Here is a 25,195-nt window from a genome sequence, read left to right as displayed (position 1 = left end):
GCAGGGGGGAATGCACCAGCACAGGGCCATGGAACCAAGGGAGCATTGTGACACTGTGGGGCCATGTGAGACCAAGGGACCATTGTGACACTGAGGAGCCCTGTGAGACCAAGGGACCATTGTGACACTGTGGGGCCCTGTGAGACCAAGGGACGATTGTGACACTGTGGGGCCTCATGGAATCATGGAGACCACTGTGACATTGCTGGGCCTCATGGAACCAAGGGGACTGTACTCACACTGTGTGGCTCCATGGAATGTAGGTATCACTGTGACACTGAGAGGCCTCATGGAACCAAGGGTCCATTGTGACACCAGGGGGCCTCATGGCCCCATGGAGACCATTATGACACTTTGGGGTGTCATGGAACCAAGGAGCCATTTTGACACTGATGGCACCATGGAATCATGGAGACCATTGTGCCCCTGGGGGTCCCCAGAGAACCAAGAGGACCATTGTGATATTGTGGGGCCTCGTGAAACCAAGAGGCCTTTGTGACACTGCAGGGCTGCATGCAACCAAAGGTCCATTGTGACACTGCAGGGCTGCATGGAACCAAAGCTCCAGGGCGACACAGAGTGGCCTCCTGTCATCAATGGTCCATTGTGACACTGTGCAGCCAGAGGAGACCATTGTGACACAGCAAATCCCCAGGGTCCAAAGGTCCATTGTGACATTGCAGGGCTCATGGAACAGAGGAGTCACACGACATTGTGGGGCCTGGGGAACCACGGAGACCATTGTGACACTGCAAGGCCTCATGGAATCCTTGGGACCATTGTGACACTGCAGGGTCTTATGACACCTGGGGGCCACTGTGACATTGTGGGACCCCATCGAACCTGGGGGCCAGTGTGACACTGCAGGTCTTCTTGTAATCAAGGGGCCACTGTGACACTGCTGGAACCCATGGAATCAAGTCACCATTATGACACTGCGGGGCCCCATGGATCCAAGGCACCATTGTGACACTCTGGAGGCCCATAAAACCAAGGGAACACAGAACAGCTCTGGCTGGTTTGGCCTCCCATGGGCTGCCTGACTGGTCCAAGGGACCTTTGCATGTTGAGGGTCACTTCTCATCTGCTGCAGAAAGGCTGGGGCTCTGTGCTTTCCTTCCCAATAGATATGAACTGTCCATCTGCTCCAGGCACCCATGGCCAGAATTGGGATTTCACCTCCAAATTTCCTTATATCCAGGGATTGTTCCCATAGGAATATTGCCAGGACAAGTCTGGCTGGCAGTGGTTTCACAAGGGTCATCTCTCATCTGTCTCCAAAACACTGGGGGAGGCTCCATGCTCTCCTTCCGATGAGAAAGAACTGTCCTGCTTCTCCAGGTGCCCATGGCCGAGATTGGGTTTCCACCTCCAAAATTCCCTAAATCCAAAATCTGCTATTACTGACAAGTCTGGCTGGCCTTGGCCTACTGAGGCTCTCACCTGTCTTCCAAACCTTGGGGATCTGTGCTTTCCTTCCTATGGAAAAGAACTGTCCTTCTCAGCCAGGTGCCCATGGCCACAATTGGGATTGCATCTCCAACACTGCCTGTTGTGACAGACTGGAGGAGATTGTTGGCTCCAAACATTTTGTGTGTGGGGGAGGAAGGGGCAGGTCTGGCCTTGCCCTGTAAGCCCAGCCCTGCCCTGCCCTGTGACCCCAATGCCCCCAGGGGCCTCCAGTGTGTTTACGGTTTCTACCTGAACCGCGGCACACTGAACCCCCAGCACCGCCGTCCGAGCCTGGGCACTGGGGCCCTCTTGGCTCTACTCAGTGCTGCTGCTGTACTCGGGGCACCCCAAACCCCGGTAGGGACCCGTGTCCCCCCACTCCAGGGATTGTGCGCGACTCACACTGCCCCGATCCTCCCCGCACCCGGAGCTCCGTTCGGGGTTTGCGTGCCAACTCACCAATTCGTCTGCCACCCTCAGCACGCCCTGAGGGCGCCTACCAAGCCTGAACGGGGAAGGCCGACCCCTTGCGTGCCACTCACAATTCTATTCCTCCCACGCCCGGAGGGGGGCCCACCTTATCCCCCTGGGAGGCGTCTCGCTCACTCAGGCTTCTCCTGCTTCCCTCCGTTTCTGGCCGGTCCCCTCGCAGCAGTCCGGAACCGCGGTACTCGGAGGCCCACAGCTGCTTCGGGGCTCCGAGCTGCCGGGCCCCGTCTCACACACACTTCTTTTGCTTGCCTCCTACTCCTGACACCACCTTTACTTACCCATGCTCCTCCACACTCTTTGCTCCTAGGCTGCTGCCGACCGCTCCAGATAGGGCCAGATATCCCGCAGGCCCTCAGTCCTCTTTGGGTGTGGCCTTCTCCCGGACCAGTCCCCAAGACTGTTATGAATGGCACGTGAGCAGCTCTTTAGTGATTTCAGCTTTACTGGAAACAGTCTAGGCAGGGGACCCATGGGGTGTGTGCACACCACCGCTCCTCCCCAGACAGCGTGGAGGAGGAGGAGGTCAGCTCCGTCCTCCAGCAGAGCTGGGTCTTCTTTCCTCACGACAGTCTCCGAGTAGACGCCTGTTGGTTTCAGGTTCATAATCTTTATACTGCTCTTGGCCTGCTCTGGTTAGATTGATGAAGGCAAAAAGTTCTGACCAGGGTCTTTGATATTGTCTTATGTTCTCTTTGTTTAGAGGTGGTATTTTGATTCTTTATTTGCAAGGTGGTTGGTTGTTCTAGGGGTTTTTGTTATGTAATCCTTTTCTGCTAAGTCTTATGGGAGTTTCATATTTGCTTATTAGGTGACGTAATCATCCTCTTTATGGTCTTGGGTGGTTTGCTATTTTAGATGAGAGTGGGAGCAGCGGGGGGAATACCCAACAGTAAGGGGATTTACATAATTTTAAGACCTTTAAAAAAACAATTAAAACTTACACTGGCACTTTACATAACTATAAAACATTAAACAAACAGTCTATATCTATCATTGGAATTTTCTATTAACTCCTTTAACAATGTATTCTCTACAACACTCTGGAAAGTTGTGGAACCAAGGGGATCATTGTGGCACTGTTGGGGCCCATGGAACCAAGGGGCCAGTGTGGAAACAAGAGGCCATTGTGAGCCTGTGGGGTGTAACAGCCCAGAACACTGAAATGCTGCAGGTAACCAAAGGCTCCTTTACTTGAGTTTGGTGCACAGGAGGAACACCAGCCAGATATTCTCAAGAGGTCAAAAGGACACAAAATTCTACTGGCAAAGTACAAAAACACAAGAAACTTTGGAAGAGGATTTAATGCAACATCCAATTACACAGAAAACACTTATCATAGCAGTAACTTCATTAACTTAGCTCATTTAACCTAGAAATCATTGAACACGTAAGCTGCTGAGGTACCCAAAAAATGTTGCATATAAAGAGCATTAGAAGGAGAAGAAAGAGAGAGAGACAGAAAGACAGAAGCTCTATAGAAAGACACGCATATGACTATCAGTTCCTAGGGTTCCAGTGTGGGTGAGACACAAACCCCAGGAGAAGGCAGAGTCCATACCAGGGGCTGACCTTGTGGTCCGTGTTTTTAAGCCCCGGGGCCTTTGTGGGCCTGCCCCCAGGTGGGATTTCTGATGGCTCAGGCAATCAGGGCTGGGTTAGCACTGTCCCCACTGTGTAACTGATTGACAGCTCATCCCACGGTGTCTCAGGACATTGATCTCATCCAGCCTCTGACAGTGACCATGGTGACACCGCGGAACCTCATGGAACCATGGGTCGGTTGTGACCAGGGGGGTCCAAGGACACCACGGTGACACTGGGGAACCTCATGGGAACAAGTGGCCATTGTGACGCTGTGGATCCCCATGGAACCAAGGGAATATGGAACAGGCTGATGCCTTCAGTTTTAGCTGTCATATCTCCAGATTCTGTACTGCATTAGTCTGTAACTCTGGACTTCAGACAGAGTGTTAACAAGTTCTCTTCACAGTGTAGTCAGACAAAACAATCCTTTTCCAGCCCCAGAACCAGATGCTGTTGCAGCTTCAGGCCCCAAAAGTGCAAACAACAGCAAATTGAGGAGAGCAAACTGGGAGGATGGGACTGCATCACCTGAGGCTGGAATTGGACATTTAACCCCAATATTTAAATGGACCAAACCTTATAAAAGTGTGAAAACCCCTGACCAGTCATCCATTTTGAGTGTAGCCTTGGCTGGGCTCTTGTCCTGCTCACGGGGAATCCTTTGAAGGCCTTGTAATAAATCCCTACTTTATTCCTTTAACTCTGCCCAGCCTCTGTTCCAGGGAGCCTCTCCAGGCATCAAGCTGATCAGTGCCCAGAGAGCAAAGGATTGCTCAGGAAGTCTCCCTCACCCTCGCACAGTCCCATCTGACCAGGGCAAAAATCCAGTGGGGAGGAGAACATTATCTTGGGCCCTGGAAGGTGTGTTCTGCCTTTGCTTTGCACTTCCTTTCCTTGGACATTTGTGACATCTCCTTTGAGGAACTGAGGCTCATGGAGTTGCCACCAAATCTCCCATGGGGCTCCTCAGAGTGCACAAAGCCCAAAGGAGCTGCACCTCTACCAGAATTGGCTTCAAGAATTAATTTTGTCAGGAGTGGAATTAATGAAAAAGATTTCAATGAGCAATTACCTCAAATGATTTTTTCCCATTTTCAGGATTTTCTCTCCTTAGTTTTCTTTTCATAAGAAGCAATATAACATTATTTTCTAATTGATATAGAAGCAGGGTGTTCCCTAAGGAAGTCTTGATTGGTAGGAAAGGTCTTCCTTGAGGTCAAGCACTGCCTCTATGAATAAAACTTTGCTTCTCACATTTTCAATACTGCCATTTCTCTCCTGGGCCTCCGGGCACCTGCATCCCTTTTCACCTTCTAGAAGGCAGTGAGCTGCGTCTCAGCTGCTTTTATTTTTTGGGACAGGAATGATGTTTTCTGTGGTGGTGAAACAGCAGCCAAAAGCTGACAAACTGAATCCTGACCTGAGCTGCCAGAAGCCATGAGAAAGCTGAAAACTCTGTGAGAACAGAGTTGTGCAGCAGTGAAAAACAATTTGTTTTTCCTGAGAAAGAGCTCTAGGACAGTGGAAAACAACCGACTTTCCCTGAAAAAGAGCTCTAGGACTGTGATAAACGCTAGCCACCTGCATAAACTGTTTTTTCACTCTTAGATAGAAAAATGAAAACTATCTCTCACAAACAACTTTTCCTGCACTTACACACCAGGGGTTTGAGTAACCAATCAATCACCTGTGGGTAAACAATCTCCAAACACATTCTGCACATGAGCCCAACACAGGAGAAGCAAATGAGATAAGCATTATTTTCCTTTTCCTCTGAGGCTTCTCAGCTTCCCAGGAGAAAAATCCTGGGCGGAGGGATTTTTTCAGAGAATGTGAATGTCCCAGTGTTAGAGATGAGTAATGAGATGGTTGGCTCTCCCAATTAAAGGGTGAACATGATCAGTATGTTAAGAGAAGTTGTAGAGATGTAGAGTTCTGTTACTGCAATGTGTCCCCCCCACCCAGCATTGTTATCCCGGGATGATCTTGGTAGTGCGGGCATTTGGGGAGGGGCAGATTGTTCCTAAGAGGCACGGCTTAGCAACAGCTGAGCTCCAATCCAGTTCTAAGAAAGCAGTCTGCACCAATGGACAGCGACCAAGAGTCAAGAGACAGCCTTTGGGAGGAGCTAGGGCTGCCTGTTGCAACAGCAAGGATATAAAAGGGAGAGCAGCCCTTGTGTGGATGAGCCAGCCACGTGGTTACCAGCCACAAAGAGGGGGAGGCTCCTAGCACTGTCACTTTTTCCTTATTTAGTCCTTTGGTTGTAAGTTTTGTTAACTTTTTAATAGACCTTTCAAAATTTTGAGAAGCGAACAGTCATTTCTCACAGGGATAAAAAGTTTTAATAGAAAGGTTTTTTTTTTAATTTATTTTTTGTCTTTAAAACCGAGGCCATTCCAACTTCTCTCACAGTGAACCACAGCCTTTCTCACCACCTGCACAGCCACCCCTCCACTCAACCCATTCCCCCTGGACTCTGCACAACTCCCAACACACCATTTTACTGGGGGAAAGCACAGACTGTGTCAAGGCAGCAGAGCCCAGACCTGGCCTGACATTCCCAGACCACTGGAAAGAAGGAATTCCAGACCCACGGACACACACACACGGACACAGAGCAAAGCTTTGCTCAAAGGGTTTATTGACTATTGATTGATTATTCTTCAGGGGAAATGGCCCAGGGCTCAAAGGGGTCAGGGGGTTCCTGCAGGGATGATCATCTCCTCATGCCACTGGAGAGGAAAAAGGACACTGGTCCTTGCAAGCCTAAAAGACAAAGCCCAGAAGGTGACCCCTGGAGCCCACTGGGCCATGGCTGGGCTTTGTCCCCAGCCCTGTCCCTGCAGGCACGGCTCACCTAGGCATCCAGAGAGGCAGCCAGGCGCTTCTGCCGCAGGAGAGCCCGCAGCTCTTCAGCCACAGGGGGCTGGGGACAAAGGCAGCGTTAGAGACACACTGGGGGCACTGGGCTGCACTGGGAGGCAGGGGAGAGCAGGGGCGCCTTGGGGAAGGGGCTGTGGGAGCAATGGGGTGCAGGAGCTGCTGTGCTGCTGCCCAGAAGCACTGGGCTCCTGGCCAAGAGGCACAGCTGGGGCAGGGGCTGCGTCCTGGCTCATCCAGGGGCTCCTGGGCTGACAGGGATGGGAATGCAGCAGGGCCCTGGGCAAAGGCTTCCCTGGGGAGCAGCCCTGGGGCAGGGCATTGTCTGGGCTGTCAGGAGGGGTGCACTGGGCTCTGCTGGGACAGACTGGGATGGCCTGGGCTGTGCTGGCCAGGCAAGGGGAGGCTCTGACAGCGGCAGAACTCGTGGTACCCACCAGAGGCGTCTCCAGGACCGCGACATTGTCTAAATCCAACTGCAGAGAGATCAGAGACCTCGCTGGTCACTGGGATGTCCCCAGTGCCAGCAAGGGATGGGGGGACACCACTGCCCCCCAATGCCCTGAGGGGATGCCCTCCCATGCCAGCAGCCCACTCACCTCCCGCAGATCATCTTGGGTTCCCTCCAGGAGTGCCTGGAAAGGAGAAGAAAGGCTGGGTCTGGACTGGACCTTGTGGGGCTGGGGGGGACACGGGTGCAGGGAGCAGGGCGCAGGCAGAGGGATGGGAATTCAGGGCCTCCAAGGAGATCTGTTTGAGGTGGGGGGAGACCCAAAGACACTGGTCAGGGGTCACTTGAGGGCCCAGGGGACAGGGCTGGGGGTGTGGAAGGAGAAGGGTGTGAGGTACAGGGGAGGAAAAAGGAATTGAGGTGTAGGGACATGGGAGGGCAAGGGAGGGACTTGGCAGGGACAGAAGAACAAGGACAGGTGGGGACAAAACCAACGGGACTGGGAGATCATTGGAGTATAGGGAGTGAGTCAGGGAATTCTATAGGAGGACCCCTCTGCAGTGGCCAGGAAGAAAGGGTAAGGATTGAGGGGGGACATGGAAGGAAAGGCCTCAGGAATGGTCAGTGAGAGGGCGTTTGGGGACCCTGAATGGGACACAGAGGAGGGACCAAAAGGGTGGGATGGGAGGCCAGAAAGGGCAGGATGTGGGGACAGCGTTTGGCTGGTGCCTCACCTTGGCCTGTGCCAGGGGGCACAGCAGGATGGAGAAGAGCAGGGCCACGCTGAGCACAGCCACCTTCATCTTCCTCTGGCTCTGGGCAGCGCTGCCTGAGGCTGCAGCAGGTGAGGAGCACCTTTATCCCTGCCGGGACTCCTCCCTGCACCCTCCCTGCCAGCCCCCAGGCCAAAGCCCGGCTTGGCACAGCCCCCAGCCCTGGCACAGAGTCCACCCCACCCCACCTGTGGCACGGATCCAGCCCCCTTGCCCGGCATCCTTCCAGCTTCCTGCACGGGGCAGCTGCCCCTGGAAGGGCCCAGGCACCTGGGGGGCCAAGGGGGGCAGGCAGGGAGCCAAAGGCACCTGGGGACCCTGTGGGCACAGCCCCCAGTCCAACACAATCCATCCTCCAACAGCCCCCAGTGCCAGATCCCCCATCTCCTGCTGCCCCTCCCCTCCCAGAGCTTTCCCTGGGGGACACCCCAGAGCTGAGCCCGGCCCCAAACCCAACATGTGGGAGAACAAGGGGAACAAGGCACATGGGATCAGGTGGCTGATTGGCATCTCAGTCACTGCAGACACTGGGGAGCACTGGGCAATGCTGAGCACCTGCAGACAAGGCTGAGGCCTGGGGAATGCCTCAGGAGTGACAATTCCCACATCCACACAACCCGATAGCCCTTTCCCTGCAGATGCCAAACCCCACCAAGCTCCATGCCCACAGCACTGTCCCGAGGGGAATATGCCCTGCCCTGCCCCTCATCCTGTCACACCTGCAGCCACGGAGCCCTCCCAGAGCACCTGGGTCATGGCCCTGGCTCTGGGCCCAGGGCAGCACTGGCCCTGAGCAGGATGTGCCCATCCCAGGGACATGGGGAAGTGGGCACCTGTCCCCAGGCAGCCACTCGGAGCTAATTGGGGTAACAGAGGTGCCCTGTGAGGAGGAGGGGTGTTGGTGCCCTGCCAGCCTCTCTGACAAGCCCTGTTTACCCAGGCCCTGAGGCACCAGGAGCACATTCAGACACCTTGGGCTTCCAGGAAGGAAAATCCACACTGAAGTGGCTCCTGAGAGCTGTCCATGGCTGGGATTCCTGTTCCCCATTCCAGGGCATTAGTGAAGGGTTCTGCACATCTCTTTCCCCAGGGACAATGTGCATCCATCAGGGAAGTGTTATGGCCCAGCTGGGAAAACATTTCAGGCCACTGCCTTGATTGTTTGCTCTGGAACTCACCCAAGGAGGTGCAGGGCCCAAGGGGGATGATTTCCCTTGGGGGTTTTGATGCTTTGGGCCTTGGAGGAGACACCAGAGTGTCCCTGTGGGAAATTCTTGATCAGATGGACAAGAGCTGTGATGTCATTGGTTTTCTGAGGTCACCTTGGAGAGAAATTGAGGAAGTGTCTGCAGGACCCTAAACAGTGAATGAATGGATGAAGGAGATTCTCACTGTCCTGACCCACTATCCACAAAACCACAGCCAAGGGAAGCGGCCTGGTGGAATCAGGGGGGAAGGAGACCTTGTTGAGCCTGGTGCACACTGGGCACTGTGGGGTGATCCCCTGCTGGTGTCCCAGCTGTCAGTGCAATACCACTGCTCTGATAAGACTGGGTCCTTAATAAGCAAAAGAAGTGTTCAAGCTCAGGGGAGGAGGGGATCTGGTCGCACTTCTCTTCTCTGGCAGTTTCTCTCCCAGGGGGGACATTACATGAGAATTGGGATGCGGTAAAGGACAGGGCTGAGGGCAGCTGCTCCCTCTCTCTCTGGGCTTCGCAGGAGGACGCTGGGAGCTGCTGCCTGGGAAAAGGAATTGGTTGCTGCGGGTGGCCAGAGCAGCTTCCCCAGGCAGGCGCTGTCAGGCGCCTGCAGCACCGAAAGCGTCTCCACTTGGGGCTGCCTTGACAACTGCCCCAGCCCAGCAGACGCCTGAGCCCGGATGGTGCAATCAAAGCCTCACCAGAGGGACGAGAGGACTCCTCGCAGAGCAGATCCAGCCGGGTTTATCAAGGGAAAATCCAAGGGCCCAGCTGAAGTGAGGGTGAAGAGAGAAACAGGAGCAAGCAGGAACACAACCTCTGCTGAAGAGAACCAGAGGCAAAGAGCCAGTAGCAGGGCTGGGGCCAGGGTATATAACTGGAGGAAGGCAGGAGGGCTCAGGGTACAAATTATCCAATGGGGAAGGGAGTCAGGGCTGGAGTTAAGGTGGGGTGACACGGGACGCACCAATGGGGGAGCAGAGTGGGAGGGGTCTCTCAGGGAAAGCCAATGGAGGAACAGGGAGTACAGAACTTTCTGGAACTGGGGGACGAGCAGCAGTCGATTGACAACAGCACATTCACATTGACAAGCAAAGAACCATGGGGAATTGCACCAGTCTCTCACCTTAACTTAAACAGTGGTGTCCTCCCATGGTATTCCAGGTTTGTCCTCTCCATGGCTGTGTTCCACATCTCCCCCTTTTTTATTTATTAAATAAACATTTCCCAGTTTTTTGTCAATTCTTTTCTTAAAACACATCAGTGCTGCTGAAATGATAACAACTATGAGAAGGACCCACAATAAACTTTTAAGAATGGGGATCACCCACACAGGAAGGCCCCACTGCATGAGCGTTTTTTCCATCATGTCCACAACTTTATTTTCAGTAAGAAGAGTCTTCATTTGCTCTTGCATTTCTTTGATGGTGGCCTGGATCAATGTGCTTTTCCATGACAGGTTAAAACAACAAAGTCCTTTGAAATCTTCACAACCATGGCCACGGGAGAGTAGCAGGAAGTCGATGGCCGCTCTGTTCTGAAGGGTGGCATGTCTGGTGGTTTCCTCGTCCGCTAGAAGGTCTGATAAGGCAGCGGATGTAGCCTTGGTCTGCTTACTAAGCCAGCACTCCAGGTGAGAAAGCTCACCGAGGGCCTTCGCAGCTGCAACCCATGGTAGAAAGGTGGAAACAGCGACTCTCTTTGTCTTGCCCCAATTATAAATTTGGCCATCACAATTTTGATTGAATTGGGAGTACAATCTTTTCTGGGGCGCCAATTGAGTTTCTTGTTTCCAATTTTTAATTTGGGGAGTGTTTGGGGTGAGGGTAGTAAGCTGGCCAAGACTGCAGGGGCCCCCTTTGACCTTCGAGGGGATCCCTGCCCACTCCCTGTCACCACAGATGAGAAACATTCCCTTGGGAAGCACTCTGGGAAACGGAGAGGACTTAGATATTGTTTTGGCAGTATAATTGCACCAGTCAACATCATTGTATCTCTTATCATTTGGTGATATATCTTTTCTCACTATCATCTGTGGTTCAGATTTCTCATGCCAATTTTGTTGGGGTGGCTTGTCGAAAAAGTTGACACAAGAAGTCGCTTTGAGGAGCCTGGTAGGTCTAGTTCTTGGAGGTCCTGTGGTGCATGGGGTAAGATCTTCATCCACTCGTCCCAGGTGTCTCCCAGGGTGGGCCTCTTACCTGCAGAGGCATATTCATTTGGTGACAGGGGGGTTCCCACCAGACATGTAGACAGCGGGTCTTTTGCACCTCCCATGGCCATGCAAAAGTTATCCTGCTTGAGAAATTTCTCCAGTGTGACCCATAGGTTTTCTGTTGGTTGTGGCACGACCCATCCAACCGCTGTTTGGATGCACAGGAGCACAGTGACGGTGGCAGCAGCTGTTAAGGTATTTCGGGGTGTCCTGGGAGTGGCCATCTGGTCCTCCAGTGAGTCAGGTATGACTGTTCGAGCACTGATAGAAACATGAATGGTCAAGTTAGTTGTCACTGTAATTTTCTTTGTTTTGTCCCTATGGTAGGGAGGGCGAGGGATTGGCAATTGGGGCAGGTGGAGACAATTGCCTTGGCTTGGTCTCTGGAAATCTTAAATTGACCTACTAAAGCTGGAGCATTCTGAGGGAAGAATGCATGGCTTAGACGAGCCTGTTGAAAGACATGTGGTGCAGCGGGGGAAATGTGGGTGGCACTTGCTGCCATTGCTAACAAGTCTGCTCTCCAGTTGCCCTCAGTGATGTATCTTGGCAGCTCTGTGTGCGACCGGACGTGCAGGATGTGATAAGGTTGCTCTCTGTGGGAGATGAACCAAATTAATTCAGAGAGCAAGCTGTAGAATTTTTTATTTTGGACTTCCTTGATCAGGGCACGCTCTGCCCGCTCTGCTATCCCAGTGACATATGCAGAACCTGTGACTGAATTGAAGGGTTGTTGGAATGTTCGAAATGCCCTCACAGCTGCAGCAAGTTCTGCAGTCTGGGGGGAACCTTCAACAACACTTGCTTACATAATATAGAAACCTTCTATCAAACCTTAAAAATTCTCTACAAATTCATTTCCAACATTACTGGGTCTGGCACTGCCCAGATCTGGTGTTTGCTGCCACCTCCAGCGCCCAGATCTGGAAATTCCATTGTTCCGGCAGAGCCAAGTCCAGCAATTTTCTGGTAAAGAAAGCCAAAATCTGGCAATTTCCCACTGCTGACACTGGCAATGCCAAGATCTGGTGTTTGCTGCCACCACCCGTACCCCAGTCTGGACATACTCGGTTCCAACACAGCCCAAGTGCAGCAGTTTTTTGGAAAAAGAAGACAAAACGCAGCCATTTCCTGGTGCCAAGACTGTCACCACCCAGACCTGGTGTTTGATGGCACCACCCATGCCCAGATCTGAACATTTCCCTGTGCCACCACAGCCCAAGTCCAGCAATTGGCTGGCAAAGAAAGCCAAAACCAGGCAAATACCTGGTGCCTACACTACTCCGATCTCGTGTGTGCTGACACCGCCAGTACCCAGATCCGGAATTTTTCAGATGCCTGCACAGCACAATTCCAGCAGTTTGCTGGCACAGAAAGGTCACATTTGGCAATTTCCCAGTGCTGGCATAACCCAAATGCAGCCATTTTCTGGCAAAGAAAGCCAAAACCCAGCAGCTTCCTGGTGCTGCCACCAGCACCACTGTCTCTGTCTCTCTGGGAGCCTCTCAGGAACCCTGGGCCAGTCCCGAGTCGGCAGACACCGGGGGCAGCCCCGACACGGCCGACAGCGGGGAGACACTCTCTGTGCCCCGAGGGTACTGAGGGCACCTGGGCTGGCCGCCTTTGCAGCACAAGAGACACCAGAGACAGCGGTAGAAGAGAAAGGGCCCACTCTTAGCAGGGGTTAATCCAAGGTTTTATTCCAGGTGTCCCAAAGGAGCCCCTACACCTCAGGGGCCTCCTGCCCAGAGCCCGGGAGATGTGCCAAGGTTACATTTAAAGGGAGGTGGAAAGCCAAAGTAGAGAACATTTGACTAACCAAGAAGTGACCCTAAGGGATGGGTCCTGGGGGATGGACATTTAGGACAGCGTATGGGGCAAGGCTTGGGGGGCTGACCCCTGGCCTCTGGCTCATCACTCGACATCCTGGACCGAAGCTTCTAGAGGGAGGGGATGGGATGCTGAGTGATTGACAGAGAGCCAGGGTGGGGATTTGGGGATGATCTCAGCAAGGGCAAAGGATTACACAGGGAAAGGGAGGGGGGTACCATCTGGGATGAACCATTTGGGAAAAATACAGGGATTCAAAACCTAAACTATCGCAAAGTATTACAAAGTATAAAAACACACTACAACACACCACCCAGATCTGGTGCCTGCTGCACAAGTGCCCAGATCCGGAAATTTCCCAGTGCTGGCACAGCCCAAGTCCAGCAATTTGCTGGCACAGAAAACCAAAATCCGGCAATTTCCTGATGCCAATACAGGCGCCCAGACCTGGTGTTTGCTGCCACTGCCAGTGCTCACATCTGGATATTTCCCCGTTCTGGCAGAGCCAAGTCCAGCAATTTTCTGGCAAAGAAAGCCAAAATCTGGCAATTCCCTGCTACCGTCATTGGCAATGCCAAGATCCGGTGTTTGCTGGCACCACCAGTGCCCAGATGCGGGAATTTCCCGGTGCCGGCACAGCCCGAGTCGAGTAATTTTTTGGTAAAGAAAGCCAAAACCTTTCAAATACCTGGTGCAGGCCCCACCCAGATCTGGTGTTTGCTGGCACTGCCAGTGCTCAGATCCAGCAGTTTCCCAGTGGCAGCACAGCCCAAGTCCAGCAGTTTGCTGGCACAGAAAGACAAAACCCGGCAATTTTCTGGTGATAGCACCAGCAGCACCCAGATCTGCGGTGAGCTGGCACTGCCAGTGCCCACATCTGGCAATTTCCTGGTGTCAGCACAACCCAAATGCAGCAATTGTCTGGCAAAGAAAGCCAAAACCCGGCACCACCCAGATCTGGTGTGTTGGGGTTGGTTTAAAAGAAGAGGGAGACCTTGGCTTAAGGCCGTGGGAAAACCCTCTTTAGTTGGGGTCAGCAGGAGCTCCCGCCCATAATCCTCTTGTTCAGTTATGCAGATTGTTACTAGAAAGTTCTGAGTTCTCTTTGCTACCGTTGGTTACATTTTACTGCAAAAATTGTAATATTCATAATCCTTCCTTCTTCTTGGATCCTTCCCTCAGATCCCACCTTAACCCCTCCCCATATATAAATGTATAAATATCCCGGCAGGACCCTGGGCCTAGGCTTTTTTCTGCTTTGCTCTGTGTACTGTGCACGCCGTCCTGTTTGTTGTGTTTGCCTTCATTAAAGTTCTGTTTCCAGACAAGCAGATGAAAGCAGTCTCTCTCTGTTAAGTGGCCAGAGCTGGTTCTCAGGGAAACCACTGGCCAACGGTCCGGACGAGGACCAGAAGGTTTCACTGGTGTTTGCTGGCACCGCCAGTGCCCAGAGCTGGAAATTTCCCTGTTCTGACACAGCCCAAGGGCAGCAATTTGCTGGCACAGAAATCCAAAACCCGGCAACTTTCTGCTACTGGCTCTGGCACCGCCCACATCTTGTGTTTGCTGCGCCAGTACCCAGATTTGGAAATTCCCGGTGCCAGCAGAGCCCAAATCCGGCAGATTTCTGTCGCTGCCAACGACACCACCCAGATCTGGTGTTTACTGGCAGCGCCAGCGCCCAGATCTGAAAACTTCCTGGTGCCAGCACAGCCCAAGTGCAGTGATTTGCTGGCACAGAAAGCCAAAAGTTGGAAATTTCCAGGTTCTGGCTCCAGCACCATCCAGATCTGGTGTTTGCTGGGACCACCAGTGCCCAGATTTGGAAATTTCCCAGTGCCTTCACAGCCCAGGTCCAGCAATTTGGTTTTAGCTAGCTTAGGCAGAGAAGTTCCTGGGACTGGGACTTTCCTTTTTCTTGGAACTGTTGAAACCTGCTCTGGACTGAAAACCCAGAAAAACACCTGCAGCTCACACCTGTGGCCCACCGAGGTCTGGGACGCTGCATTCCAGCACCAGAGGGACATAGAAGAGACCGAGTGAGCCAACTACAACCCACAAAAAGCACCTTCTGAATTTGCCATCTCTTCAGCACTGTCAGAGGTTTCATTTAATATTATTCATTTTTCATGCTTGGGAATACTTTACTTGGTAAATAAACTGGTTTTCCCCACTTTTCTCCAGGGAAGTTTTTTCCGGAACTAGTAGGGGGAGGAGGCGCTTGAAGTTGCTTTCTAGACGGACCCCTTTTGGAGGTTTCCTCCCAAAATTTGCCCTAAAGCAGCACAAACAGTCACAATGGAAACTTCACCAGTGGCACAACACCCCAGCCCACCAGGAAAAGAAAGGACATGTAAAGTTCTCCAAACATTTGTCCTGCTTTGCTGCAAAAGTCCTGCTGCAGACACTGTGCAGTGTGGAAAGCCAAGAGAAGCTGCAGCTGGTGGCAAATCTTGGGACAGAAGCTTGACCTTGTTCTCCAGGAGAGATTCTTGGCAAGAGCAGACAGGAGAAGATTCCTGGAAAACTGGAACAGCTTTCCAGAAGGGAAATGAAAATGAAAGAAACAATCCAAGATGTTTCCCTCTATTTATTTCTCTGCTCCCCTTTTCCATGTTGCACTACTTCTCCATCCCAGTAATTCCAGATGCACTGCACCTCTAAGATCAGTGGCTTAGTGATTTTTAGACACTCTAAAATACCATGAGGCACACACAGTTTTCCTTCCCCTGTTGTTACTGGAAGGCAACACTGGAGATGTAAGTGCAGTGCTGGGCTCAGGTAGGAATCCTAGCCCAAGGGAAGGTGTCCCGACAGTGTTTGCCCCTCAGCCAGGCCAATGCAGAGCAGCAAGCGAGGGGATTGCTGTGCCAGTGTGCAGGAGTCAGGGCTCTGCACCTGGGCTCAAGGCTGCAAAGTTGCCGTGTTTGGACAGACTCAGGGGCTGTGCCCGGGGCGTGCGGGGCTCGAACGTGGGGCTCGTGGGGCGAGCGGGGAACGGACACGGGGACGAACGGCCCCGGTGCTTCAGTTGCAGCGGCGGCAGCGGCGGCAGCAGCAGCGGCGGCGGCAGCAGCGGCGGCAACAGCGACAGAAGAAGCAAAAGCAGATAATCTATAACGATCTTTCTCCTTCTCTTTTTCTTTCTCTGTCTCTCTTTCTTGGTCTTTCTCTCTTTCTTTCTCTGAGTCTCCCTTTCCCGCCGTCGGGCACCCTTCTCCCGGGGTCCCTTGCCCGGCGTCCCTCTCCTCTCCCCGCCTCCCTCTCGTGTCCCCGCCTCCCTCTCCCCCTGCCGGGCCGGGCCATGCCCCCGGCCCGCCCCCGGCCCCGGGCGGGGCTGCCCCGTGCCCGGCCCCGCCCGTCCCGCCGCGGTCTCGCCTCCGCCCGGCTCTGGCCCTACTGGCGGTGGCGCTGCTGGGCGGGCATCAGTGCCGTGTGCGGGGGCGGCATCGCCGCCCTTTGCCTCCGCCTGGCCCGAGCCCGGCCCCGGCCCCGAGGCAGGCTCCAGCCCCGAGCCTGGCCCCGGCCCCGGCTCCTGCCGGGGCCCGCGGAGGACACAGGCGGCGCGGCCGCTGCCGCCGCCTCCGCTGCGGCTTCCCCGGCCCGAGCTCCGCCGCTCGGCAGCGCGGCCGCCGGCCCCGAGCCTCCCGTGCCGCGTTGCGAGGAGCGAAGGCCTGGGCATGGCCGGCCCGGGGCGGCTGAGGGGCGCTCGGGGGCCGTTGCTGGCCCCGGGCCGAGCGCTGACAGCCGCGTCCCGCCCGCAGGGACGGCGCACGAGGCCCTGCAGGAGCGCTACCGCCTGGGTTCGCTGCTGGGGCGCGGAGGATTCGGCAGCGTCTTCGCGGCCACGCGGCTCTCGGACGGCGCCCCGGTGAGCGGCGGGGCCGGCGGCGGGTGCAGGAGGAGGGGACGGAGGAGGAGGAGGAGGAGGATGGGGCTGGGCAGGGCGGGCGGCGAGCTGAGCCCGCTGCTGTCCTTGGCTTGCAGGTGGCCATCAAGAGGGTGCCACGGAACCGCGTCCGGCACTGGGGCGAGCTGGTGAGTGAGCGGGGCCAGCGGCAGCAGCCGGGGCTGCTGAGCGGGGATGAGCCGAGGCCCGGCACGGTGGAAGCCGCCAGGACGCCTCGAGGGGGAGCGGGCGTGGGCGCAGCGCAGGGCGCAGAGCATCCCGGGCTGGCTCAGGGCTTCCCCAAGCCTGGCAAGGCATCGGCCCCACTGAGGGCATCGTGCTCCTCCCGCAGCCCGACGGCAGCAGGGCCCCGCTGGAGATCGTGCTGCTTGCCAAGGTGTCCACTGGCTTCCCCGGCGTGGTGCAGCTCCTGGAGTGGTTCGAGCTGCCCAACCACATCGTGATGGTTCTGGAGCGGCCAGAGCGGTGTCAGGACCTGCAGCGTTTCATTGAGGCACGGCAGTTCCTGCCCGAGGAGGTGGCGCGGGAGCTGTTCCGCCAGGTGCTGGAGGCCGTGCGGCACTGCACCAGCTGCGGGGTCCTGCACCGCGACATCAAGCCAGAGAACATCGTGCTTGACCTGGCCACCGGGCAGGCCAAACTGATTGACTTTGGCTGTGGCACCTACCTGCAAGAGACAGCCTACACCCACTTTGCAGGTGAGCCCACGTAAGGGTGTACTCCTGGTCCCGGGATCTCATGGCCAACATCTCCCAGCCCAAGCTGGCTGTGGCAGCGGGGATTCTCCCTTTTGCTGCCAGTCAGGGGACTGAGTCTTCAGCTGAGTTGCTTTAGTGCGGGGCTGGGTGGGGAGCCATCTTCCAGCCCTGCTGGCAGCCTTTGCCAGCCACTCTGCCCAGGACTGGGGCTGGGCTGGGGCAGCCAGCCCGACCAAAACCCCTGTGAGTAGGGGTAGCAGAGAGGAGGGTGGGACCTGTGCCCCCGCCAGTTTGGTGTGCAGGCGAGAGGAAGGGCTTGCACTGCTCCACTCGCTCTGTTTGCTTTGGCTTCCTAATATTTTAGGGGCGATGCAGACAGGCAGAATAAGGGCATGTTTTCCCCAGCACAGAGAGGATTTTTCCTTTGCTTGTCATGGTCAGGCTTAGCCAGGGCTTCCTCTGCCCTCTTCTGACACCAGTGGCTTCTTTTCCAAGCCTTAGTTTGTGCACAAGTCCCAGGTGCTGGCGAGAGAGCAGTGGTCACCCTGTGTGCCACTGATGCAGCCCCCGCAGGCCCAGGGATGCTGGGGCCAGGCTCTGGGAGCAGCAGCATCCCCCTGCTGAACTCCGTCTGTATTCCATAGGAACACCGTCCTACAGCCCCCCGGAATGGAACGACTTTGGCTGGTACCATGGCGAGGCAGCAACGATCTGGTCCCTGGGTATCCTGCTGCACCAGATGGTCTGCGGGGAGCACCCTTTCAGGAGGGGCCGGAGCCTCTGCTGGGGCCAGCTCCCGCTGCCACAAGGGCTCTCTCAAGGTGGATCCTCTTCTCTGGGCACGGGGGGAATCCCAGTGCTGGGAGCCAGCAGTGGGCTCGTGAGCATCCCGCTCTGGCAGCTGCTGAGGAGGTGGCACATGTCCTGCTCTCCTCCAAAACAGGGAATTGATGGGAAAGTTTAGGCCCAGCCCTGAGCGCATCCAGAATGGCCTGGGCATGGCAATAGTGGGGCAAAGCAGACAGGAGCCTTCTCTGGCTGACCGGCAGTTTCTGCTTTCTCTGCCCAGAGTGCAAAGATCTGATCAGGTGGTGTTTATCCGTGAACTCCTTGGAAAGACCCACATTAGAAGACCTGTTCTCTGATCCTTGGGTGCAGGATATTCCTCGGCCCTAGAAGAAGGGAGAGAGCCACAGGCACACTTTGATCCAGGGCCCTGGTAAGTTGCAGCTCCACACATGCCTTGGCAATCAGAAGCAAAGGAACCCAGACCTTTTTGTGCTGCCTGTGTCACTGCACAGGGGTCATGGGATGGGCACACGCAGCCCTTGTGCTGCAGCTGAGCTGCTCTGCCCAGCACTGGTGGCCGCCATCCAAGCTGGTTTTGCTTGTGCTGGTTCCCTGACAGCTGGGGCCCTGGGCAGAGCCCTGAGAGCCTGGTCTGCCCCCAGGGAAGGAGCAGGAGCCCCTGGAGAAGCTGTACCGGGTGGGGATGCTGCTGCTGCTGCTGCTGCTGGAGACAGCCAGGATGACATCAAGGATGAGAAGCTCTTCCTCAGCCTGGCCACTGGAGGCTGAAGGTGATGGACTTTGATTCTGGCACCTTCTTCAAAGCCAAACTCCACAGGGAATTTGCAGGTGAGTCCCCATGCGGGGAAATGCTGCCAGATTTGGGCATGGTCCAGCCTGGCTGGGAAGCAAAGGTTCCCCCTCTGCTGGGGCAGATGCAACTCATTCTTCAGTCGCTGCCCAGCTGCTTTTGGCAGGGCTGGGGCATGGGCTGGGCTGGGTACAAATGGGAGTGGGCTCCTGGCCCTGCCAACAGCCCCCAGCAGCCACCGTGGCCTGGGCTGGGGCTGGGGCTGGGGCAGCCAGCCCGACACAAGCAAAGCCCCATGCTGGGAGCAGAGGTGGGACTCCAGAAGCTGTGCAGGGGCTGCTTTGCTCTGCAGGCAAGGAAGGGCTGGGCTGCTGCACTGCCCTTGTTTGCTTTGGGATCACCGTGATTTTGGGGGGCAGTGCAGGGGGGAAGGGAGAAAGTGTGGGCTTCCCTCACCCGTGGGTGGGTTTTTCCCTACCATGTGGGAGTTGGGCCTTCCTCAAGGCCCTGACAGAGATAAGGGTTTTTCCCGTTTTTCTTGTTTTCCCTTTTTGTCTCTAATCTCTTTTCAAGAATGTGTTGTTTGTTTTTCCACAGGAAGCGTTCCAGGTGGTCCAGTGTGGATGGGGAAGTGCTTGGGAGCAGCTGTGGCGTGGATGGGCGGTGGCCTTGGAGAAGGCTGAGGACGTGGTTTGGGAGCAGCTTTTCTTGCAGCCGTGGCTGGCGTGAGGTGGGTCCCTGTGTGCTTGGCAGGGTGGGATCAGAGCTTTTGGGAGATGGCAGCGAGCACAGGAGCATCCTGCTCTGGGCAGCTGCTGAGGGCTGGATGTGCCGTGGCTGGCTGCAGGCTGGGCACATGTCCTGCCCTCCTGCTCTGCTGCCAAAGGCAGCAGGGATGGGCAGCTCTGGGCACAGCTCTGGGCACAGCCAGCATGGCCTGGGCACCGCAGGCCTTGGCACAAGGGCACAGGAGCCCTCAGCTGACGGGCACTTTCTGCTTTCTCTCCTTGCAGCCGGGCTCTGCGGCTGCTGAGGCTGCTCTGGGCTCTGCCAGGGCTCTGCTGGGCTCAGCCCTGGGCCCAGCTGGGCTGGCTCTGCCCTCCCATTGCTCTGACAGCTTTGCATCAGACGAGCCCCTTGCGAGCACAGCGCCTGAGCTTTCTGCTTTGGCAGCTGAGTGAGACTCTGCTGCAGGCCCAGAGATTGCAGCTGGGGACACACATCCAATTGGCAAGAACCCAAACTCTCCACAGTCCCAGCTGAACGCCTGGATCTGCACAGGGTGTTTGTCTGTCCCATTCTTCCTTCTTGATTGGCTGGAATTGTGCAATTGCACTTTCTTCCTCCTCTAGAAGTGCCTGAGTGGGCCAAAGCTGGCGAGTGGGCCGTGTTCCTGAGGCAGTGCAGTCTGGAGCTGATGGATGGAGAATTGCCCTTCTGCACTGCCAAACCAGAGCAAAAAGCCCTAAGTGGGACTTTGTGTCTCTAAGAAATCCCTGACAGTTTCAAAGGGAATGTGCAGCTCCTTGCCAGGCTGAGAAGGAAGGGCATCTTCTAAAGGATTTGGGCTTTGACAGAGTTTCCATTCCCAGTCCTGCTTGGAGCGGGAAGGGCACAAAGCAGTTTCCTCTTGCTTTGAGCACAATTTCAAATGGCAATGTTGGAAACAAAGCCCAAAATCTTTTCAAAGGCTGCTGGGATAAGTAAGATGGATCCATGCCATCAGCACATTTACAATGTAAATGACTGAGTTCCCCTTTAAAAAAGATCATTTACCTCTTAATGCAAAGTTTCAGAACTTTTTCACTAACACTTGGGTTTTGTTTTCATCTTTCACATTTTATATAGTTTTTTTTCTTTTTCCTTTTTTTCCTTTAAATAGAAAACATGTCCTACAGAAGGAGTGTCCTTTGCTCCTGGTTCCTGTGTGGAGCAGCTCCCTTGCTGCTGGCTGAGCTGCTCAGGCAGAGCCCGGCAGCTCCTGGCCCTGCAGGGCTGAGGCTTTTCCCCGTTGCTGGGCACAGACTGATGGAGCAGCACTGCTGAACACGGGCACACACAGAGGGCCCAGCAGCAGCTGCCTTTGGCCACCTGAGGCTCCAAGGCCCAACCTCTGAGCAGCCAGGGCTGGAAGAGACTGGCAGCATCTGATCCCTGACTCTGGGCCAGGGCTGCACAAATGACCCCACAGCAGCAGCAGCAGCAGCAGCAGCAGCAGCAGCAGCAGCAGCAGATGGAGCTGACTTTCAGCACAGCCCCTGGCCCTGTTCCCTCCCGTGTGCAGCGGTGTCACAGCAGCCTGAGGCACCTGGGAGCCCCCAGTGCCAGCAGGGACTTGAGATGGCAGCCCTGGGCTCCTGGAGGCTGTGCAAGGAACGGAGCTGGGCACTCCCTGTCCATGGGGAGCTTCCAGATGGAAAAGGCTGCTGTGCCCAGGCAGCTCCAAGGGCACAGAAAGGAGGCTCTGGAGCACTGGAGCTTTTCCAGTGCCACAGTCCTGGGCAGCAGCCAGCCAGCCCTGGGGGAACAGAGGGCACAGCAAGAGGGACAGAAGCAGGCAAGGGCAGAGACTGGGAAGAGCCCGGCCCGCGAGCAGGAACAGCTGCTCCATTGCACTCTTGGAGAAAGCTCTTGGCTGCTTCAAAGCGCTGAAAGGCGTGAAGGGCAGAGAGGAGGCCACAGCAAACAATGCTCCTGTTTGCACAGCCTCCCCTCTGCGTGTCCCAGAAGGAATTGGATGGACTGGATTCGTCTCTCCGAGTGCTCTCGTTCAGCATGAGCAGCTCAGCAGCAGGAGCTGAAGGAGCTGAAGCCTCAGGCCACAGGAGCTGGGCAAGAGGGAACTTCTGGAGCGCAGTAATGCTGCTAAAATAGCCCCAGCTGAATGTAGCGGATATCATCATGGAATCACAGAATCCTTTCTGTTGGAAAAGCCCTCTGAGCTCACCCAGTGCAGCCGCTCAGCCAGCAGTGCCAAGCCCAGCACTAAAGCACATCCCTGAAGTGCCAAGGCCTGGACAGCAGCCCTGAGTGAGGCCTGGACAGCAGGCCCTGAGCCAAAGGTGGCCTCTGGAGGAACCTTCCAAGCAAAGGTTATCTTTGTATCTGCTCCCTGCTGAGATCTGCATGGTCATTAGCACTGTGATAGATGTAGCCACTCCTTAGTGAAACATGGATGGACCTTTGTGTATTGAGAAGCCAGAGAAGGCCATGAAATCTGACATCTGGCCTTGTGTGGGGCTGAAGGATCAAAGTCAGCTGCCTTGGCTCCTCCTTGAGGCCTGGCCAGGCTTTGGGAGGGAGCCAAGAGGAGGATGAAAGCAGATGTTGGCACACTAGCAGTGCTGTCAGTTTGTTCATGCAGCACTGCCAGAGCTGGGCCCTCTCCCAGCGGGCCTGGAGCCTCAGCTGGGGCTGGAGGCACCTGCAGGAATTGCCAGTGCCCAGGAGTGGCTCTGCAGCCCTTGGCTGTGACAGCTTCCCCAGCTGCTGTGTGCATCTGGGGGATGGGAAAGGCTGAGGGTAAATGCTGCTGCATCTTTCCTAACCACTGCAGGCAATCTTTGGTGGGGATGATTGGGTGCATTGCTGAGCTGCTCCTTTTGTGATTCTTTGCTGCTCTGAACTGCAGGAAATGACACTGATTCCTTCAGCTGGAGTCTGTGTCTTTGGTGCTGACTTTGGCCACTGGTCAAACCAAACTGGCCCAGTCTGGCCAGATCCCAACCAAATGTCACTTGTTCAATGTCAATGTGAGGCATCAGTGCCATCAGAAATTCCCAGATGGGAAGCCCTTCCCTGGAGTTCCCTGGCTCTGGAGTGGGCTGAGGTGGGAGCCCCGTGGGAGCAGTGGGGCAGTCGGGTAAAAGAAGCTGCAGCCCTGGATGTCTTCAAATGCATCCAAAAACTGCACATGGAAAAGGAAAAGGACTTGTGGGTTTGGGCAGACAAAGATGAATTTGTTAAGAGTCCATTGGAAACAGCACCTTCAGAGGGAACAATTATTGTTGGAATGCTCCCACATGGAGCAAGAGCAGAAGGTTTTAATCTTGACCTCAGCTGCATTTGTACCAGTGAAATATCAATATAATAACTAACTATATGTATTTTTTTGTATATTAAGACCATAATATATATATATATGTCTGTATATTTATATATATATGTCTGTATCTATCTGTCTATATGTATATCAATATGTATATCTACATATGAAATAATAATAATGTGAAATAGTGCTGACAATACTAATTTGGTAGCTTTGGCTGCCTAGGGATGTAACCCTAAATACTCTACAGAACAGGATTGGCCAGGACCCTACTGTCAGTGGTCAACTTTGTGAGATTGTAGACAAAGTAAAAAGGAGGAAGGGAGGAAATTGGCTATTTTCCCAGGGTTTGCTGATACTGTGATGCGGAGTGCTTTGTCTGTTGCTGTGAAAAATACAGTGATGAAGCCTGCAGGGTTTTTCATGTCCCAGACTATGCACAAGCTGCAGGATTGGTTGAACGGGTGAAGGGGTTGTTAAAAGAGCAGTTGAAAAAATGAGGAGATGGGAACCTTTGCCCATGGAGAACCCATCTCCCAGATGTGCTCCATGCCCTGAACAATGGCCCGCGGGGGAAATGGAAACCCCCTGGCTGTGCACGGCTGCCCCCAATTTGCAAATCCAACCATGGGCAGTGAGACTTGGACTGCCTGGGAAATTGTTCTGGCTGTGATGGCCCCTGGCAGGGCCAGCCCAGAGGCTGCAGGGCTGGGCCTTCATGCATTGGAATTAATGAGGATGAATTCAAAGCAAAGGAGAGCTATTAGTACTGAAACAGGAATTCAGATTCCTCCAGGACACTTTGCTTTGGTAACTGCTGCCTTGGAGCTTGGCCTTGCAAAGTGTTCATGTCATGGCAGGAGGAATTGATGCAGAATATCCAGGAGAACTTACAGTAATTCTGTGAAACAATAGTGACCAGGATTGGATTATTCAACCCCATGACAGGGTAGCACAATTATTGATATTGCAATTTTGAGAACGATTGTGAAAAAAGGAGCTCCAGCTCCAATCACCACCGTTTGTGGAGATAAAGGGTTTGGATGCAGCAGTCCTAATAATGGAGCCAGAGTGTGGGTCCGGAGGCCAAATGGCCCTCCCGAGGCAGCTGAAGGAGCAGCTCCTGGGAAAGACAACTCTGAGTCCTGAAAGCTGGGCAGGAACAATGGGAATGTGTCCCTGCAGCCAAGGATTGTGTGTGAGAACAAGTAGATCTGACAGGATATTGTTTTACACATGCTGCCAGACCAAATCTCCCTGTTTGCCCCAAGGGCCCCTTTGGCAAATGCTCTGATCCACGGGGCTCCATGGGAAGGCTGCTGTGACACTGAGGGACTTGCACAGGAATTGCATCCAGGAGCCTGGGAGCCCCTCAGGGACTGGGACCCGGCCCCTTCCAGCCAGAGGGGAAAGGGCCCCCCAAGCCTTGTTAGCCCCAGACAACATGGTAAAGCTGAACAGCAAAGGGCCTGGGGGCATTATTCTGGAATTAAAAAGGTGCCAGCTCCATGGACAACAGAATTCTTGTTCCTAACTCCAAGGAGATTGAGAAAAAAGAATGAAGAACGGTGTCACTAAAGTACTACTGATGTCTGTAAGGTGTACCTTGGTAGTCAGCCAGAATCTTTGTCTGCCACAAACACCTCTAGTGTTTGACCAAGGGGTTAGTCATCAAAATGTAATGATGAGTTCTGATGGATTGCTGAGCTTATCCTTTTGTAATTCTTTGCTAATGATGATGTGCTTTGCTGAGCTCTTCCTTTTGTAATGCTTTGCAGCTGTGCATGATATAAATGCCACAATTCCTTCAGTTGGTGTCTGTGTCTTTGGTAGTGACCCTGCCCACTGGTGAAACAGGGCCCCCTCTTGCCTAAGTGTTAGCTGGGAAGGCAAAAAGCCTCCCTCCAAAATTGCCCCCTTGCTCCTTGTTCCCCCCCTTCATAGCCTGAGCATGATGTGCTCTGGTCTGGGCTGTGCCCGGGGTCAGTTGGGGTCACCTGTCCTGGCTGTGTCCCCTGCCAAGCTCCCCCGCAGCCCCAGCCCCTCCCCAGCGTGGCTGG

The 25,195-nt window shown here is 54.6% G+C and overlaps 1 protein-coding gene across 1 annotated transcript; it reads left to right on the top strand.

Moving 5' to 3' along the window:
* Window positions 1-11,205: 11,205 nt before the first annotated feature.
* LOC143696412 (serine/threonine-protein kinase pim-1-like) lies at window positions 11,206-18,663 on the top strand. The gene is made up of 6 exons (XM_077192542.1): window positions 11,206-11,293; window positions 16,644-16,750; window positions 16,867-16,917; window positions 17,121-17,487; window positions 18,132-18,308; window positions 18,557-18,663. The coding sequence occupies exons 1-6, from the start codon at window positions 11,206-11,208 to the stop codon at window positions 18,661-18,663; spliced, it is 897 nt and encodes a 298-aa protein (XP_077048657.1).
* The last annotated feature ends 6,532 nt before the right edge of the window (window positions 18,664-25,195 follow it).

Source organism: Agelaius phoeniceus, chromosome 34 (assembly GCF_051311805.1).
Source record: "Agelaius phoeniceus isolate bAgePho1 chromosome 34, bAgePho1.hap1, whole genome shotgun sequence".
NCBI lineage: Eukaryota > Metazoa > Chordata > Aves > Passeriformes > Icteridae > Agelaius > Agelaius phoeniceus.
This window is presented reverse-complemented; position numbering and strand designations above follow the sequence as displayed.